The 18,549-nt window shown below is 45.9% G+C and overlaps 1 protein-coding gene across 6 annotated transcripts in view; it reads right to left on the reverse strand.

Annotated features, from left to right (window-relative positions):
- The window catches only part of mef2d (myocyte enhancer factor 2d), a 110,157-nt gene that overhangs the window by 37,523 nt on the left and 54,085 nt on the right, over positions 1-18,549 (reverse strand). For 3 of the 6 annotated variants that reach the window (XM_069655499.1, XM_069655498.1, XM_069655497.1), the window contains exon 4: positions 4,630-4,767. In XM_069655499.1, the coding sequence (XP_069511600.1) occupies positions 4,630-4,767 (138 nt within the window). Of the gene's footprint in view, positions 1-4,629; positions 4,768-4,903; positions 5,039-18,549 lie in introns of all 6 variants that reach the window. The other 3 variants (XM_069655501.1, XM_069655500.1, XM_069655495.1) reach the window with 1 other exon arrangement.

The following is an 18,549-nucleotide window of genomic DNA, read 5'->3' on the forward strand; positions in this document are numbered from 1 at the left end:
AGGCCCCGCTCATCGTCCTGCAGGCTTAACACTAAGACATGAAAAAAAAAAGGACCTGTTAGGTAAATAATTGACTGGGAGCTTTTCCGGAGGCTCGTGTGAGGAAGCTGAAGGCCTCTTCAGTGTGAAGGGAACAAAAAGAGGCAGAGAAAGCTCGCCCAGCTTCCCTCAGAGGAGCTCTCACAGTAAGGCTGCGTTTCCTGGATTCTCGGCCTGGTTTCTCTCGTCCTGGAAGCCTTTCAGAGTCTGTTTGTTCTTCAGTTACTTTAGGATTGTCAACGTGTGTTTGTTAGCAGCTGTGGATCTGAACAAAGATGCAACGTTACAGACGCGTTTGAAATGAGCTAAATAATTCAAAAGGCCGTTTGTGACGCTTTCATGGTGTGAAATTACAAAATGAGCCGGCGGGTTGCACAACACATAAACGCACCACGCCTGAGAGAACGAACTCGAGACATTATCTTCTTATAATCAAGGTTGTTCATGTTTAAATATTCTTATAGGGCAGTTCTTTGTCCTCACAGGAAGCAAACAGTACGAAGAGTCTGTTCAGACACAGTGCGACGCATGAGCCGCTGATAAACCTTCTTTTAGGAATAACAGTCGTGAATTCTTCGACCAGACTCCGTGTTTATTTCTCTGTTTAGCTCTGCATGTGTTTTAAGATTGAAACACATTTTGTCATCAGAAGATGTCGTATCACGTTGTGGATGATTAAAATTTTAAGTATTTATTAAAAAAATATTCAAAATGTTGATTTTTCTCACGTTGCACCTTTTTGAAGCGCTTCGATAAAGGCTTTTGTTTGGATATTGCTCTACGCTAAAGGTAGCTGCTAGCAGTGACGCAGTACTCGAGTCCAGGACTCGTGACTCGAATCGGACCGGAGCATTGACGACAATCGGACTCAGAAGATGGAGCGAGGGCCTGCACGTGTGTTCACCTGCACTAGGTGCTAGACGCTAGAGACGGGACAGCCAGCGGTTATTCCGATGAAGAGTTACGAATTGTTCGTTTAGCTTTCAAAGATTTTACAGGAAATGCAGCAAGAGCTGTGCGACATGTTCGATATGTGAAAGAACCATCGAGGAGAAGACGGGGACGACCTCAAACACGCGGCGGCTGTGGCTCAGCGGTAGAGTCGGTCGTCTCATAAGCAGAAGGTTGGTGCTTTTGAACTCGGACTTGAACATTCGAGACTCGAGGTTTGGTGACTCTCTACATGCCTGGCTGCTGGTTTTGAATTCATTTTGGTTTTTGATGTCACTTTGACCAGCCGACAGATTAAGTAACAGATTTGTCCAGCTTCGTGCTACGAGCCGACGAACGTCTGTACGTTTGACATTCACCAATAAAGTGTAAATTTCAGATTATTTCTAGTTGTTATTTTTATTAAATTAAGTCGGGTGTGTGTAAGTGTGCAGCTCGAGCCTCTACAGGACACATGTGAGACGTCCAGCTCTCTGCTCAGAGGCACCACGGAGCTGGTTTGTACAGGAAGAAAACTATTTCTAATTCAATGCCGACGCAGAATCTGTGAGCCGGAGCGGGATCACACCAGAGACCCTCCGGTTAGAAACGCTCCTTTTACTCAGCGCCAGTTTAACAGAAGCAGATACGTTAGCCCGGGGGTCCTGTCTCGCCGAGTGTCCTGCCCGCTCCCCCCGCCGCTCTCTCCTTACCTCAGGAGGTATTTTAGTACAAGTGGGATTAAGCTTGTATATCCCGGCCCCTAGCTGTCATGCTGGGGATTATGATGCTGAGGGGGAGGAGAGGTGGGTGGGGATGTTTGCTTCTGTTGGCTGGTGCCCTGTGAAAGGTGTGCAGGCTGGGAGGCAGAGATACTGAAGGGCAGTGCTCTGGTGGGAGCGGGGCTGGGGGGCACGACGCCTACGGGACAGCCGGCGGTTATTTCGATAAGGATAAAGGGTTTACTTCCTTTTTACAGTGCGCTGCTCATTGTTAGCAGTCCAGCTAGCAGCTGACCAGATTGTTAGCTCCCCTCATGTGCACATATCTGTTTATCTAGATGAATTAAAAGCTACATGGTCTTTAGATTACAGCCGATGGGTTCTGCTTCTCTCCAGGATTCATCCAAAGCCTGCAGTGGACAAAACTGCTCCGCTTCCAACACCAAGACAGACTCTTTTATTAGGACCTAACTGATCTACTGTATCGTGAAGTGATGGTCCATTCTTCCCCTTTTCTGGGTGTTCAGAAACACCACCACATGTAAGACTTCAGGAATACCCGCAGTCTTACTCTGCCGCAGCGCCTCAACATGAGGGATCTGTCCCATCCCAAGTGACCAATCAGCGGAGCAGGCAGACAGGAAGAGGGGATGTAAATTGAGTGCTTCTCATTAAAGTGACATTAATGGCATTATTGAGCAGGGAGGAAAAATGAATCACGGAGAACTTGGCACGGGAGCGGAGCGGTAAAAGGGGCCGGGCGGAGCGCCAGACGCTGCATAATGTCAGGAGCGAGTCCAGCCGCAGGATCGGGACTAAAATGACCTCTGAGATACTGTACATGACGACCAGTAAGGTCTCACCTGCATAATGTCAGGAAACAGTGCGTCTGTTATTGCACGCCTGCTCCCCTCATGTTGCTAAGTATTACACTATCTGCACTTTGAGCGAAGCAATCCGAGCGCTGCGAGGCATGCTCCCAACGTGTCGGGCGTTAGCATAAAGCATGACTTCCTCCTATTTGTTGCTATGCCAACTTTTGTATAAACGGGGACCTAGTTAGCACTCCTCTCCGTCTGTTGTTTATTCTTGTGCATTGCTGAACTTGCAGAGGCATGAGAAATATTAAAGCTGTAATACTCCCGAGGAAGCTGTTCACTGTGTGGCAGGTGAACGCTCACAGGAAAGCAGCGCCCAGTTAGGTGTTACACAGGAGGATTTATCACTCACATTAGGTTGTTTCTGCAGCACTGTAAAAAAGTGACACCTGCTTAGTTCAAGAACGTTTTTTTTTATTAAAACCTGAATGTCACCTGGTTTCCAGTGCAGGTAACACGATCGTAAAATAATTGTGGAGTGGTCTTGAAATAAGATCATAGTAAAAGTGGACAGGTATTAAGGACGTGAGTAAAAAACTGAGGAAGAAGATGCTTTTTAATTTTGCATTTTGAAGATAAAGTCAAAATGTCGAGATAAACTTGACCTTTCAGAATAAAATGTCAGGTATAACCAAAAATCCTCCTCTGATTTTATTTTCTTAAACCTGGAACTTATTCTAAAGTTAGAGTTCGGTTCAGGCAGCTTCCATCTTCTAATAATTCGGGACGGGTCCTGAATTTCAAATATTCAAATAGTCATTAATTTATTAAAAAGAAACTGAAACGCTCAAGCACCTATTATCTCATCTATAAAATATATTACTTCCACTGTTTTTATCGGCGCCTGGTTGCGATGCGGCACTACTGCCAGACGGTGGCTGTAGCCAATCTGAAAGCTGTTTGCTAACCGCCTTTAAATAACAAGAGAAGAAGAAAGCGTCAGTGCCAGGTTAAAGTAAAACGGGTGTGGCGCTGCAGAAAGATGCAGAGACTTCTGCAACCGTCAGAGAGTTCGAAAAATGAACGACGATGAGGAATCATTTCATCAGTCAGCTACGCTCGGTCCTCTTAGAGCTGTGACAAAGTAAATCCCTCTCTCTCTCTGTCAGCGTGTTTTTGCGTACAGGGGGTGGGGAGTTCTTCCCCTTGAAATACCCACCCCTACTAATAATCATCATTAATGTTGGTCTTTAACACACATCACATGATTAGGCTGGGAGTCGTCTGAAATACGAAAAACTGCGTCACAAAAATTAAGAAGACTTTTGATGTTGAACATTTCTTGTGATCTGAGGGGCGCCGCTTTGGCTCGGTGGTTAAATCATACGTCTTGTATACAGAGGCTACAGTCCTCCATGCGGGGGTTCGACTCCCACCCTCGACCCTTTGCTGTGTGTCATCTGGACTCTCTCATCTCTTTTATCCAACACTATCCACTGTTCTCTCTCTCTCTCTCTCTCTCTCTCTCTCTGTCTGTCTCTCTCTCTCTCTCTCTCTCTATTAAAGGCATAAAAGGCAAAAAAAAAAGGTGATTTGAAGTGGAAACAAGTGGAAATAAGTTATTTGAAAATCTCTGTGTTTTAATTAAAACAGAAAAGTTTAGTCAGGTAATCAAGAGATAGAGAATGTGTCTGCAACTCCTTTCACTGTTGTTATTTTCAAGCCAAAATGCCGAACACGTCTTTGTTTCGTCTTCTGAGTGTGAGGCTGCTTCTGTTCGTAAAGTAAACTTTGTTTTCTTTGAAAAGTTTTGATTTTAGAGACAAAACTGAACCCAAAGAGGAGAATAATCTGCAGCTGAGTCCTCCTCTCGGCCCTACCTGTCCTGCTCAGTCACACACCATCAGAGGGGGTTGTGGGAGGTGATTTGGTGGGTGGGGGGAGGTGCTGTTGGTAAGAGGTGAAGAGGTGGAGGTAAAGGGGTGGGGAATGGTGAAGGCGAGTGCTCTGTGAGTAATCAGGCCGCCATCAGCAGCCGGAAAACCTCCGGCAGCGGGGGTACCAACATGAGGAGGGGGGGCAGGGTTACACAGAGGGGGGGTGGGGGGGACGGTACTCACTGACAGCCTATAGTTCTGCATCATTTTATCAAACTCCTCGTCAATTTTTTTGTATTTCTCCTCAGTGCGGGGGGTGAGGGAGAAGGGCTCCTCGGGGTCTGGGCTCTCAGAGTCCCGGTGCTCTTTCTTGTTCAGAGCCTTCGTTTCCCCAAACAAAAGAAGAAGAGGAGGAGGAGGAGGGCGGAGAGAGAGGTGGAGAGGTCGATAGAGGAAGAGGAGAAGAAGAAGAGAAAGGGTAGGTTAGATAAGGTGACAAAAGTGTGACGGTACTCACGCCGTAGCGCTTGAAGAGGCTGTCCAGGTCCTCGGTCTTGCGGTACTTGTCTTCGTTTAGCGGGCTTTGGTCGATGGAGTCGTCGCCGTCGGGCTCGGGGCTGTTGCAGCCGTTAAAGCCTTTCTTTCGCAACGTCTGAGGCGGTCAGAGAGGGGTAGAGGAGGAGAAGGAGGCATGTTTACATTTCATTTTACATGCACGTTTTTTGGATTACCTCTTTGAGTGTTTTTAAAGACAAATTCACAAGTGAAACAGCACGAAAACAAAACACATGAAACAAGAACACAGCATCATCAGGTCTCATGACAGCGACGATTTAAAGGTCCGTAAGCACAGCAGCCGTCCTTCAATCGATCCTTTCTGTGGATCAGAGCTGGAACCAAAGAGTCCCAGCGGCTCTCTGTTTGTTTTATTCTCAATTATTTCTGCAGAAGGTGAAAAGTCCTTAAAACAATATGACATGTAGAGAAGCAGATTCCAGACGAGCAAAACGAACATAAAAACATAAACTAATGTCAGTCACGTATCTTAATGTTGCCTTTATTGTGTTAGCATGTAGCTTGTACATGGTGGAGGCTGAATGCTTGTATTACGCTCATTATAAGAGTGCAGTATGATAAATGCCAAACATCTGTCTGCACCTCCAGCAGTCGCGTACATCTTCATGAAAACAACTTTGAAGCCATTTTCCCACAAACACAAACGTTCCTCTTCCTTGCACCACATGTGCCGACTCCCACACTGTTCATTGTATAAAAATGAAGCAGTAAAAGTCAGATGTAACAGTGTGACCCCGCTAAAGACACACAAGGAGGCTTCTTCATTCCGCCAGCGTATGCGAGAAGTGGAAAAAGAGCCTTGCAGTAAAACTCTCAACCTCTGATGATGCTCCATCGATTTGTGAGGTCAACGATCATAACATCTGCCGCCCACGTGAAAGCACGTATTACCATGAATGTGCACTCACACCCCCGGCAGGTGCTCTCGGGGAGTCAGCGGGTTAAAAGGGTGAAGAAACTACTGACTAAAATTCAAAATGGAGAAAGCTTTGAAATCAAAACAACCCCCCCCCGTCTCCACAGAGCGTACAGGGTGTGCTGCAGCAGCCTGTGGCACTTTCACAGGGCGAGAGAGTGTGTGTAAACCTGAGCCGCATGTCAGATGACACACTGAGGCATCACACACACTCGGCACAATCAACAGTGTTACTAATTGGTGTGAAGCTTTGCACTGAGGAAAGCGGCTGAGCGCAGAGAAAGGGGTAAAGGGCGTGTTGGGAGGCACGCGGTGGTGTTAGCGGCAGTCAGGTTGTGTCAGCGTTAGCACACTCGGGAGAGGGCGAGGAGAAGGGAAAGAGGGATGAGAGAGAGAGAGAAGGAGAGAGAGAGAGGCTCTTATTTTGAGAGGATTCTGCTAAACGAGATTTGCCGTTAAGTAGCTTTGCCTGGTGGGTCCTTGACCACACAGCCAAGCAGAAAGATCCTCGCAGCAAAATGGATCTTAGACTGAAGCTTGAGAGCCTTCTGTGGGCCGATACAAGACTTAGACTGGGCGGTGTCAGAAGAGAAGAAGAAGGAGAAAATCCCTCGCCTTGAAATCTATCAGCAGAAGGAAACTGTTTTTTAGTCTGGACCTGAGTCATGAAGAGAGAACATTAGATCCTGTTCACACCCGTCTCATTCTTACCAAGCTGTCGATATTCATAATCACTTAGAAGACTTTAAACAGCCTTACACGCTTTAGTACGAGCCATGTTCTTTATTTCATGGCTGCATGTTGCACGTAACAGGTTTTAATCTATAATTATATCATCTATATCATCTATATCTTGTTCAGGGTCGCGGGGGGTCTGGAGCCGATCCCAGCTGTCACTGGGCGAGAGGCGGGGTTACACCTGGACTGAGAGAGTCACCACTGAACCTAACGAGCATGTTGGACTGTGGGAGGAAGCCGATGTACCCGAGGGAACCATGCACGAGGGAGAACATGCAAACTCCACACAGGAAGGCCCCCTACGTCCGAACAGAGACTTGAACCAGGAACCTTCCAGCTGTGTGAGGCGACAGCGCAAACCACTGCACCACCGTACAGCCTGAATTTATATTAAATGTATTAAGAGACTGTTAACTGAGTAAGAGCTGCACTTGATGAATATTACGGCTTCTTGAAACTGTTTTTCCTTCTGTTATTCTTCTGATTTGTTTCCTCTTTGGTTTGTTAAAGTTTATAAAAAGTTTATTTTCTGTCAAACCAAAACAGCGAGCTGAAAGAAGCACAAACACTCCGACTGGTTCTTGTATTGTAACCTGAAGTTGCAGAGATTTTGCATTTTAAGTCTGTTTTAATAGTTATGAAATAATGGTAGAACATATAAATCACTGAACAGAAAAATGCTTACAAGCAAATCTTACTGTGATTGTTTTCCGGTGTATCGCTTCATAGATTATCTCCAGGAAACAAAGCAGCCCAAGATCGCTCCAACATTTCACTCAGCCTATATTTTCTTTAATTAATTATGCCGTGTCAAGTGTGACTGCCGTGTAGTGGTGGTCTGATTAAAACATAAGCACATGTTCTGCGACTCCCACTGAGCTCAATCAAACGCTAAGTGAGGATGATTCAACCGCGAGCAATTCAGCCTCGGAAGTGGAGCCGGCGGAGACTCGTACCTGCAAGAGCGCCCGACAAAACCCCGAGGAGGCAGAGACAGAGCTGCTTTTAATTTGGGATGAATTAGTCTCACATCCTCGGAACAGGTGAGGGCAGGAGGGTAATGATGCCTGCTGGATGTCAGGGTAAAGACACTTCCAGTTTTTAATAACAATGGCGCTCTTTGATATGAATCTCATTAAAACTCAAAGCCATTATTATTACGGCGGTGTCAGAGCCGTGTTTTATCTACCAGCAGAAGCGGGTTATTAGACAGATTTGTTCCAACACGGAGACGGTCACCTGATTCGGCTGCTCGCTCTCAGCAGAACAAGTCAGCGCTCTGATCTGCAGCTTAATGCTAATGTAACGTGCAGGAGCCGCCGCGGCCGCCGCTCGCTTTGTTGTCCACAGTTCATAAAGAACGCACTCTGCAGTGGCAGCTGGTGTGTGGATATGTGTGTGTCTGACCTAAAAATGAAAACAGAGGGAACAAAGGAGGAGGAAAATAAATAGAAATAAACAAGTGGAACACGACAAAGACGGCGTGTGGCAGAGGGCTGCGTGGAGGATGTGATCGAGGCGTGGACCTGCTGCCCCCGGCTGTCAGGACACAAAGAGATAAAGAGCCTGCAGACAAAACGCTGGTGACACTGGAGACGCGTCGGTGCAGCGTTCACATGTACCGACACATGAAGAATGTAACTGACATCATTCTGGTAAATGCATCCCTTAAGTTTCTGTGCAACACATAATCTTAATAGATTTGGATCAGTCGGGTTAATATTGTTGTCAACAAAGAAACTGATAAAGTAGATCTGCACAATGAATTTAATATTATTCCTGATCAAGATTTTGTCCTCCCACAATTAAATAAACATGACTGACGGTGATACTGACGTTTAAAATGCTCCGCCCGTAGAAAACTCTGCTGCACATCAAATCAAGCGCTCCCTAAACTAACAGCCCCTCCCCCAGGGGGCGACGGAGAGGTTTGGGCTTCACTTTTGGTTGAGCTGGCACGTCACGTGATGAGCGCCGACCTCGCAGCGGCGGTTCAGAGTGGAAGAGTAAACAACAGAGAGCGATGTTTGACTTTCAGCCGAATGCGTCTGTGGTTGTCACGGTTACAGCAGCTGTCGAAAAGAGAATACGCAGCTGTCCTCGTGAACGCCTCTTTGTTGCTCTTCTTTTCGAGGCTCAAAATACACTCCTGTTGTTACGCTAAAACAGGAGGAGAGCGAGTCACTCGTTAAACAACACGGCTAACAAAGTGCAGCATGATGAGTGTACGAAGGCCGAGAAGAACGAGCTGCTCCCCGTCCTCCAGCGTCAAGTCAGACGTCCAGAACAGAGACGCTGTGCAGAGACACCCGGTCCACCCAGCTCCCAAAGACACGCTGAAAAGACCAGCTTTCCTGACCATCTTACTTGGTGTTAACGATGTCGCTAGGTTACCGAATCTTAGATTTAAGACAGCAACTCGCCAAATTTTCCATTACAGATGGTTGGATGTGTCATTTCTGGCGAGGGGGGTTAGTTATTTTGGCTTTTTCTGCCTTTATTGACAGAGAGGACAGTGGATAGTGTCGGAAACAGGGGAAGAGAGTGGGGACGACGCGTGGCAAAGGCCCGAGGGTGGGAGACGAAGGCAGGGCCACTGCATGGAGGACGGCAGCCTCTGTGCATGGTGACAGTTTAACTGCTGAGCTAACCCGGCGCCCAAATCTCTGATAACTCTTTTGTTTTGTAATCCAACACCAACATTTTCAAACTGTCGTTTTGTGCTACACCTGCTCATGGCAACGACAGTGTGGTTAGAGCTGCAACAGACTGTGGTTATCGTGAATGAACCATGGCTGGCGTAGCGTTAGGATCGGGCTCCTGAAACACTCTGATCAGGTTGGATAAAGATCGTTGCTTCCGTACCTTAAAGGCAAAAATGACCTCGCTACCTCCTCATCCACCAAACACTCTCACGTCCTCCTTCATTGGCACTAAACCTCTGAAGTGCATAAGCAGGAATAATGGACTCCAAGGCCCTGAACATTTGGACGATGTGAGGAGCAGACAAAATGTCCTCACTTAACCACGACGGCCTCACTATCAACTCCGACAATGAAAACAGTAAACAGAGAACGAGTCCGTCTTCGTGCACAAACACACACTTGATTTATTTTCTTTGACATCACCAGCTTCTCTCTCTCTCTCATGTAAACACAACTGATATTATGTGAACATTACAGAGCAAACATGGGCATCCTTCCCTTTTCTCGCTCTCTTTTTGTCTCTCTCTGACACGGAACATTTCTGTTACATTACTGTACACACACACACACACACACACACACACACACACACACACACACACACACTCTGTCGTCCACTGATCAGCTTGTGTCTCAGTCAGTCAGCCATCTGTTCACCTGTCCGCCGTCTCTCTCTCTCTCTCTCTCTCTCTCTCTCTCTCGCTCTATTGTGTTGCCAGGGTAAGATTCACCCTGCAGAGCACCACGCCGGCCTCTGACTGGCTGCGGCTCCCGACAAGCCCCGCCCCCTCCCTTCCTCCCCCCTCTGGCTCTCTCGCTCGCCCACCCGCCTGTCCGCCCGACCTCTGTTTCCAGCTCTCTCCGTGCTGCTCTCTCTTTTTGTCTCTCTCTCTCGCCTTCTCATCTCTCGGCCCACCACCTTTAGCGGCGCTCTCGCTCTCTCGCAGAAAAGTGCAAAGTCTCGCACTCGTCCTTCTGTGTTTTTCGCCCTCTTCCTTGTAATGTCTCCATATGTGAGTCTCCCTGCTCGCCTCTCATCTTCTTCACTCTTTCCCACAGCTCTCTCTCTCTCTCTCTCTGTGTCCTCTTTTGCCCTGCTCTCTCTCTCCCTCCCTCTCTCGCCCTGTTTCCAGAGCTCTCTCTCCCTCTTCCCTGCTCTTGCTGTTCATCTCTCGATCTCCTCTTGGGCTGGTTGTCAAAACATTTAACGTATGATATTTCACATAAACGTACGCACCATTTTTTGTTTTGTGGTCCAGGTCCTGCAGCTTTGCAGCAGCTATAAGTCTTAATTTATATTCTTTATTGCACATCATTTAGTCTCTCTATTTCTATTTAAATTCAGCTTTTGCTTTTGTTGTCGAATCTGTACCTGCACACCTTTTACCTTTTCCAACCTGGAAGTAGCTGTGCCACGGTGGGGAAATTTTCCCGGACATTTAAAAGAAAGGATTTGTACCCAAAGACCCGATCCGTGGTGCTCTTACTCTGAGCTTTAACGTTACATCATCCCCCACATCTTCAGACTGTGAAACCCTCTCAGGAGGCTGAGAGGTGCTTTCCTCACCTGCCAGTGGATGCAGGAAAATGTATTGTCGAGGTATTGATACACAGAAACTCTGATTGTCCACTGGCCAGTAAAATTATGGGAGTTTATTCCAGGATGCAGATCACTCCCCTACATAGGCAAGTCTAAATGAGAATGCATGCATCTTTGTGTTTGTTGGTGTTATTCTGGATATCGACAGGGGCACAGAATCAGTGATGCATTTGTAAATATAAATCTGCCTTCACAATAACATTTTTGTCTACATGACCGCCGACGACAGTTGCAAGTTAGCTGCTCGCTAACTCTGCAGCGATAACTCTTACGTGCTGTCCCTGCAGAAATAAAGAATGAAAGACTTCAATGAAGATCTTTATATAATAAACATGTTGGATTCATCATCCAGCGTAATTGTGCTTCAGAAATCTTCAGTTGTGTCTGTTTGGTAACAAATCTCTGGCCCTTTACCCCTCCAGCTCTGGATGAAATTATTTATCCATGAAGTTAATGGACCCCGCTCTCTCGGGGGGTGTTGAGGCCTGGGGACGACTTGCTTGGTTAGAGAGGAAGCCGACCGTGTGGGACGTCCCTCCTGTCAGCCTAAACAGATAATATCAGGGCCGTGATTGGTGCACGTTCGCCTGCACTAATGGAGGCTGAGTGAAGGGGGTGGGGAGGGGGTCATTTCTGATAGATACTGCATTAATTACTGCAGACTTGATTTAAAGATGTCTGTTTCTGTTTGTGTTTTGGGGGCCGGGCTGTCCATCATTCAGAGTCTCTTTAACATTACGGAGTCTGGAAATGAGACACTCATTCATCAATCAAGGAGCGCCACTACTTAATATCTTTTTAATGGAGCCTGGGCCTGTTTCCTTGTAGGGTTATTAATCAATTTGCACGACGGGTCAAAGAGGTGAATAGTGAACAGAATACTGTAAGTGTGTGGCACAGTCGCGTCACCACAGCAGACTTCTTGGTGAATTCCTCGACCTTGAAACGCAGCAGAAACGCTGCTGTAATGATGAGAAATCACGTCCAATTAACCCTTCATGATGTTTTAATGCTCTGTTTGGAGGCGATGACAAAAGACGCCTCGGCTTTGAACCTCGCCCTGGAGTTAAACTGTGTTTAGCTGCCGAGAACAGAAAGAAAATATGTTAAAGAAACGTCTTCACGACTCTGTTTTATAAAATATTGATGGAGCCTGATGTCTGCGTGCTATCGTGTGATTTGCCTTTTATTATTCTTGCTTCATATTCGATACACTCATGAAAACAGGATTTTCTTTTCATGTTTTACTTATTAAATAATTATTTTATTTTTTGCTACTGTGAAAAATATATGCAGTATATATATGCAGTATATATATATAAGTATATCGTATCATATCATACCGTGTCGTATCATATCGTATCGTATCGCGTTGCCTTGTATTGTTTCATGTCATATCGTGTTGTGTCGTGTCCTATCGATGCGTATAAAGTCATATCGTATTGTATAGTATCATGTGGTATCTCATCGCTTCGCAACATGTCACCTCGTATTGTTTCGTGTCCTATCGTGTTGTGTCGTATTGTTTTGTGTTGTATTATGTTGTATCGTTTCGCATCGTATCGCATTGTGTCACCTCTTATTGTTTCGTGTCGTATCATAATCTTTTTCAAATCACAACATACCATATTTCTATATCTATACAGGCATCTAACTCAGATGATTTGCATATTAGCTCAGGGGTTAAATTGCTCATCCCATATACAGAAGCTACAGTCCTCCTGTCACCCCCACTCTCTGTTCCCTGTTTCCAACACTATCCACGTCCTCGCTCTCAGTAAATACAGAAAAGGCCAAAAAATAAAAAGAAATTTGAAATCTTGTTTCTTCTCGTTGTTTACATTAAATGTTGCTTAGCAGGATTATTTTATTCACAGTGTGCACGCTGTCCTAGCTGTTTTTAAATCCTTCATTAGTTCTGTGATCACCGGCTGTTTAAACTACATTATAACTAGTACTATCAGGAGTGGTCAGCTGACCTCGGCTGACCAATCAGGTTTGTTCAAGACAGGCCTTTCAGTGACCTCGTCTAGCCCAGATTAAGACCTGAGGATGTGACAGGTGCTGGGAGGAGCCCTTCAGAGTTGGGATTAGCTGAGCGTCACAGAGGCCTCACATCCACCCTGTGTGTTTGCTGGGTGGGGGGGTTAGGGGGTGGATGGGTCTACTGGAGAATAGGAGAGAACGTTTGGCAGTTTGTGCTTGTATGGTTTGTGTTGTGGCTATCATGGCGGCTAACAGTCTCAGCTACTTAAGAGGCCAATCCTGTTGAGAGATCCCCTGTGATACGCGAGGCTCCCCTGGCTGTGACCCAGGAGGATCGGGGCGGTTCCCAGAGTCCTCAAAGCGCCCTGCAGAGTGTCTCCGTGCTGAGCTCTGCCGTCTTTGAGCTGCTTAAAGAAAAAAAGGGCATCCCCTCTCCTCCGCCCATCATCTTGCCTTCTCTCCTCGTCTATTCATCGCCGCTCTTTTAGCATTTCGCTCGCTCGTGTTCCCTCTGTCCCCTCGCTCTCTTCCTTCCCTCGCCCTGATTGGGATCTGCAGTCAAGCGGATTAACACATTCTGGCAGGAGAGGCAGGCTGCCCACACACACACACACTTGGACACACACACTAACTGTCAAGCAGCACGTGCATCTCGGAGAGAGGCTGTGCGTGCATATGTACTGCCTCTTAGCATTGCACTGGAGTTAAGGAATGTCGCGCACACACACACACACACACACACACACACACACACACACACACACACACACCTCGATGTGAGCTAAAGTGCTTCTAAGCATACAGGGACGCTGCAGCGTGCATGTACAGTACATGCAGGGTGACCATACACAGGCCAAAACACATGAGTGTGTGTGTGCGTGCATGGATGTGTGTGTGTGTGTGTGTGTGTGTGTGTGTGTGTGAGCCTGCGTGACTAAATCCACACTTCATAATTCATACTCAAAAGCACTTGCTTGGAGAGACTCACGGAGGCAGAGCGGCAAATGGGCACATTTTGTGACTATCCAATTATCCTCTCTCCCTGTCTCTCTGTCTCTCTCTCTCTCTCTCTCTGTCTCTCTCTCTCTCTTTCTCTCTCTCTGTCTCTCTCTGTCTCTCACTGTCTCTGTCTCTCTCTCTTTCTCTCTGTCTGTCTCTCTCTCTCTGTCTGTCTCTCTCTCCCTGTCTCTCTGTGTGTCACCGGGTATGCCTCAGCTGTCCTCACATTCTTTGGCTGTTTTCACTCTGGACGCCCCTTAAAGCCCGAACATACATCTGATGTCAAGTGTTCCATGTGACCAGAGTCACGGTCCTTGAAAGTACACCATGCTTCCTTGTGACCCGAACAAAACATGGAGGCTTTATTCTGTAGTTTTAAAACAAATGTGTTTGTCTGTGACGTTTCTTAAAGTCTCTGTTTCCTCCACGACACTGAAACAAAATGCAACCTGGAGATTTTCGACTAAAACGGCGTCAGTAGCATCTCTAAAAATCTTTCTTTTTGTGGCTCTAAAATGCAGCAAAAGTTGTGTATTGTCAAACTACTCTGTATCATGTGTTTTCTCTAAAAGCAGAGAGGCAGGGAGGGATTTGTTGCAGATATTGATCGGCGTTTACAGCAGCTAATAGTGCTGAATGTCAGAGCATTCAAACACAAACACAGAGCTAGCTTGTAGCTTCGTTTCATTGGGTACAAACTTCGTGTTCACCCGGCAGTTCAGGAAAAATCGACTGAATTTTTAATGCATCTCTAAAAAAACAATAAGAGCACCAACAAAAGCACTTTGGTCATTGTTGAGCCAAAAACTTGAGACAATCAGTGGAAGAAACGTGAAAGAAACTACCTTAAAACATCTGAACTTTAACTGTGCTGCTGTGGTTTAAATATTATTAGCATTTTGCAGCAGCTACTTGCAGTGTGGTACAGCTATTTGTAGTGTGATATAGAGTTTTTCTACCAGGTCACACAAGGATTTAATCCAGTCTTAATGTTTCCAAATGTCACCGCGAATGCAAAATAATAAGGATTAAAGGAAACGGTCGGCGCAGATGATGCTAACACCCGCTTAGCAAGGAGGTGCTGCAGCACATCTGGCGGAGGGGACGGCTAAGGACAAACACTGGAGAAAGTTACTAAATGCCTCCTGGCCCAGAGAGAGGACGTGTGTGTGTGTGTGTGTGTGTGTGTGTGTGTGAGGGGTGAAGTATACAGGCGGGTGCAGGAGGGAAGCTCCCATGTAGGACACACACATAGACAGACACACAACCGAGAGGCTCACCAGGCCTGAATATTGTATGAGGCGTTCTCATGGGCCACTGCAGAGCGTGCAAACAGAGAGAGATGCACACACACACACACACACACACATACACACACACACATAAAGAGAGAGGAAGAGACAGAGTGACACACTTGAAAACACAAACACATGTACGCACACAAACAGGGCCAGTGGAGCTTGAGCTGATGTGGCCCGAAGCAGCCCAACGCCCTGTCACACACACACACACACACACACACGCACACACACACACACACTTGCATACACTTAAGAGCCATCTGCAGCTGGAGATACAGCCTACAGAAAGGCTTTACTGCTGACACTGTGAGACAGACAGAGAGGGTGAAGAAAAGGAGGGAGAAATGGTCCTGACCGAGTAAATCAGGAGATTAGGAGGAAGGAGAGAGAGGAGGAACGAGTGGATAGGAGGAGAGGAGGTGACAGACGGAGCAGTGGAGGTGAAAAACATGGCAGCAAACTCTGCTACCTCAGTCTCAGCTTCCGCCCACTCGAATCCAAAAGTGCTTCGCTGACACTTTCAGTGAGATTTCAGCCCTCATTGGACTTTATCCATTATTGGATTAAATCTCATTGGAGGTAACAACATAAAGCCTCAAGGAAATAGAAGTCCCTTTCACGCGGTCTCATTTCCGTGTGAGGGCCAGGCCAAGGCAAACAATGAGACATTTAAAACACAGCACACTTCACGACCCGAACACATCTGTAAAAGGTCCTTTTCTGAACACGATACAGCTAGAAACCAGCATTTCATTCAGGTGTGAATGAATGCTGTATAAGGCTAAGTCCACACTACTGCTTTAAACAATCCAGACGAGCATTTAAGCACCGTTTCAAAACCTCTTTATGCAAACCAGCCTGCATCACATGACCATTCCTGCACACTGGGCATGAACGTGCCGGTGAGCAGACACCAGTCTCTCACCCAGAACAGCATCTTTCTGAGTGGGGCTGAAAACGCTGCAGGACCAGAAATGTCTCAATAACAGCTTTTCCTTTAAAGATGAATTTAACTGCTAGCTTGTAGCAATAAAGCTAGCTTAGCAGCATTTCCAAAAAGATTTAGGGGCCAGTTATATGGACATAATACGTTGAAAAAGTTAGTTTTAAGATAAAAATGTAGGATGCAGCCAAAGTTGCAGCAGTCATTTTTTTTACCAATAGCTGTACAATTGTGGCAGCGTATTAGCAGCCGGAGGAGAAGAACAACGTTCAGAGAAAAGACTAGAAAATTCTGAGATTAAAGTCGTAAATTTGCCAGAAAAAAATGGCAAATTTGTGAGGAAATAAAGTCAGAAATGTGTGCATGAATCCTCTCTGGACGTCCACCCACTTAATCTAGTCGTCAGTCACAACCTCGGGGTGGTTCGTTGTTTAAGCCTCCATCCACACAACAAAATGACGGGAACCTGATTTAAACGGGGAGCATAGAAACGTGTTTCTGCAGCAGAGGGTCGCTCAGTCGTTCCCTCTATGAAGTCTGCTTCTCGTGTGCAGAGACAGAGGTGAATCTAGAGGGAGGGGGCAGTGAACCCCAACCTACTTTATTCACAGCTCAAACAGGTTCCTATAAAAATAATTTTTTTTAGTTTTTGTTTCTCACAAATTTGCGATTTTTCTCAGAAAATTGATCCTGAGTCTTTTGGAAGTACGACCCGCAGAGCAGGCACGTTCTCAGGGGTCAGACAAATTTTAAGAGCCTTATTGATGATTCGAAAGCCAAACGTCCAGGGTCTGTTCTCAGCAGGGTGCGGAGTTGTTCACTCTGTATCTATTATCTGGTTTGGTATTTGTTTATCCAGCCCTTAAAAAACATATTTTCCATAAGCCTTGTGCAGAAAGATAAAATGTTGAGCCTGGCAGTGACTTCGGCTCTCTTTAAGTCGACTTCTCCGGGAAAGGTTCCTGGCTTCCTGGAAAAGTTGCAGTGAAAGGCGTTTGTATTTCAAACCCCTCCAGCAAACTAGCTAGCGATTGATTTAGATGTTTGTGGATGGCTTCAGACAACATGGAGAAGAATGATGCCTTGAAGCAGGAGTTAGAGGTCAGAGGAGCCTCTCAGGGGTTTATGAGATGAATCAAACAATCTTTGAAGCCTCTGGGCTTCTTCCAATAACACATTTGATGAAACTGCCTGAAAAGCGGGAAATAAAACTCATCATTTAGTGTTAGAGTTCACCGCTCCAGAGACACAGGTAGGTTTGCTTTCTTCATAAAGGCAGAGAATAAAAAACGGGCCGAGAACAAAAAGCTGCAATTGATATTTAATTCTGTCTGAATATTTTACCTTCTTCAGCTTTCATGCAGGAGTTTAGGAGCAGCTGATAACAGCACTCCCGAGGATTCACTCCCACTGTAATCACTGTTATTCCTCTGCTCCATTTCAGATCATGACCGACTAGTTAAAGGGTTATTAGTTAAAGGGTGACTCCAGCAGTTTTAAAGCTGGGCTCTACTTTTACATATTTTGGGGAAGGTAAGAATAGGTACAATAATTTTGGAATTACTCCAGGAGATTGCTTCAGTCTGCAGACACAAATCGGGCTGTAATGGATCAAAGGTCGTCCACTTAAAGTTCTTGTTGTTTCCACTGACAGGCTCAGATTGTTATTCTAAGTGTGTGACAACATTACAGAAAGTGTCCCTACAGAGATAGACCTTTTTGTTACAGAGGAAGATGCTTAATTTAACCAGAAACAGCTGTTTTTATCGCTCTCTTCAAATCCACCAAACTCCACTGACAAAAACAGCAATTTTACCTTGCAGAACAAGGGAATTAGTCTAGGGGAGTTAGTAGCTGCCTTGATCAGTTGGTTGGTTTGTGTCAGTGTGTGTCACACAATTTAGTGCTGATCAACTAAAAAAAAAGATGAAGGTGCTCAAAAACAAAAATAAACTAAACTATTGAGGCAGCTGTAGAGCAGCAACTCCTGCGTCCTGCGAGGTAAAATTACTGATTTTATCAATGGAGTCTGGTGTGTGTGCAGAGAGCGATGTAACGTCTGTGTGTGGTTAAAACAATCATCTTCCTCTGTAACACAAAGGTCTATCTCTGTAGGGATCCTTTCTGTCATGTTGTCACACACTTAGAATAACAATCTGAGCCTGTCAGTGGAAACAACAAGAACTTTGACCTTTGATCCATCAAGGATCTATTACAGCCCGTTTTGTGGCTGCAGGCTTTAGGAATGTCCTGGAGCAATTCCAAAATAATTGTACCTATTCTCACCTGTCTCTGTAAATCTCTGCAGGGATCCTTTCTGTAATGTTGTCAGACACTTAGAATAACAATAAATAGCAATACAATTTGGTGGACATACTTTGATGTGGTGCATTTGCATC

Source organism: Semicossyphus pulcher, unplaced genomic scaffold (assembly GCF_022749685.1).
Source record: "Semicossyphus pulcher isolate SPU_LCO1_2020_fin unplaced genomic scaffold, fSemPul1.0.p SCAF_9, whole genome shotgun sequence".
NCBI classification, from domain to species: Eukaryota; Metazoa; Chordata; class Actinopteri; order Labriformes; family Labridae; genus Semicossyphus; species Semicossyphus pulcher.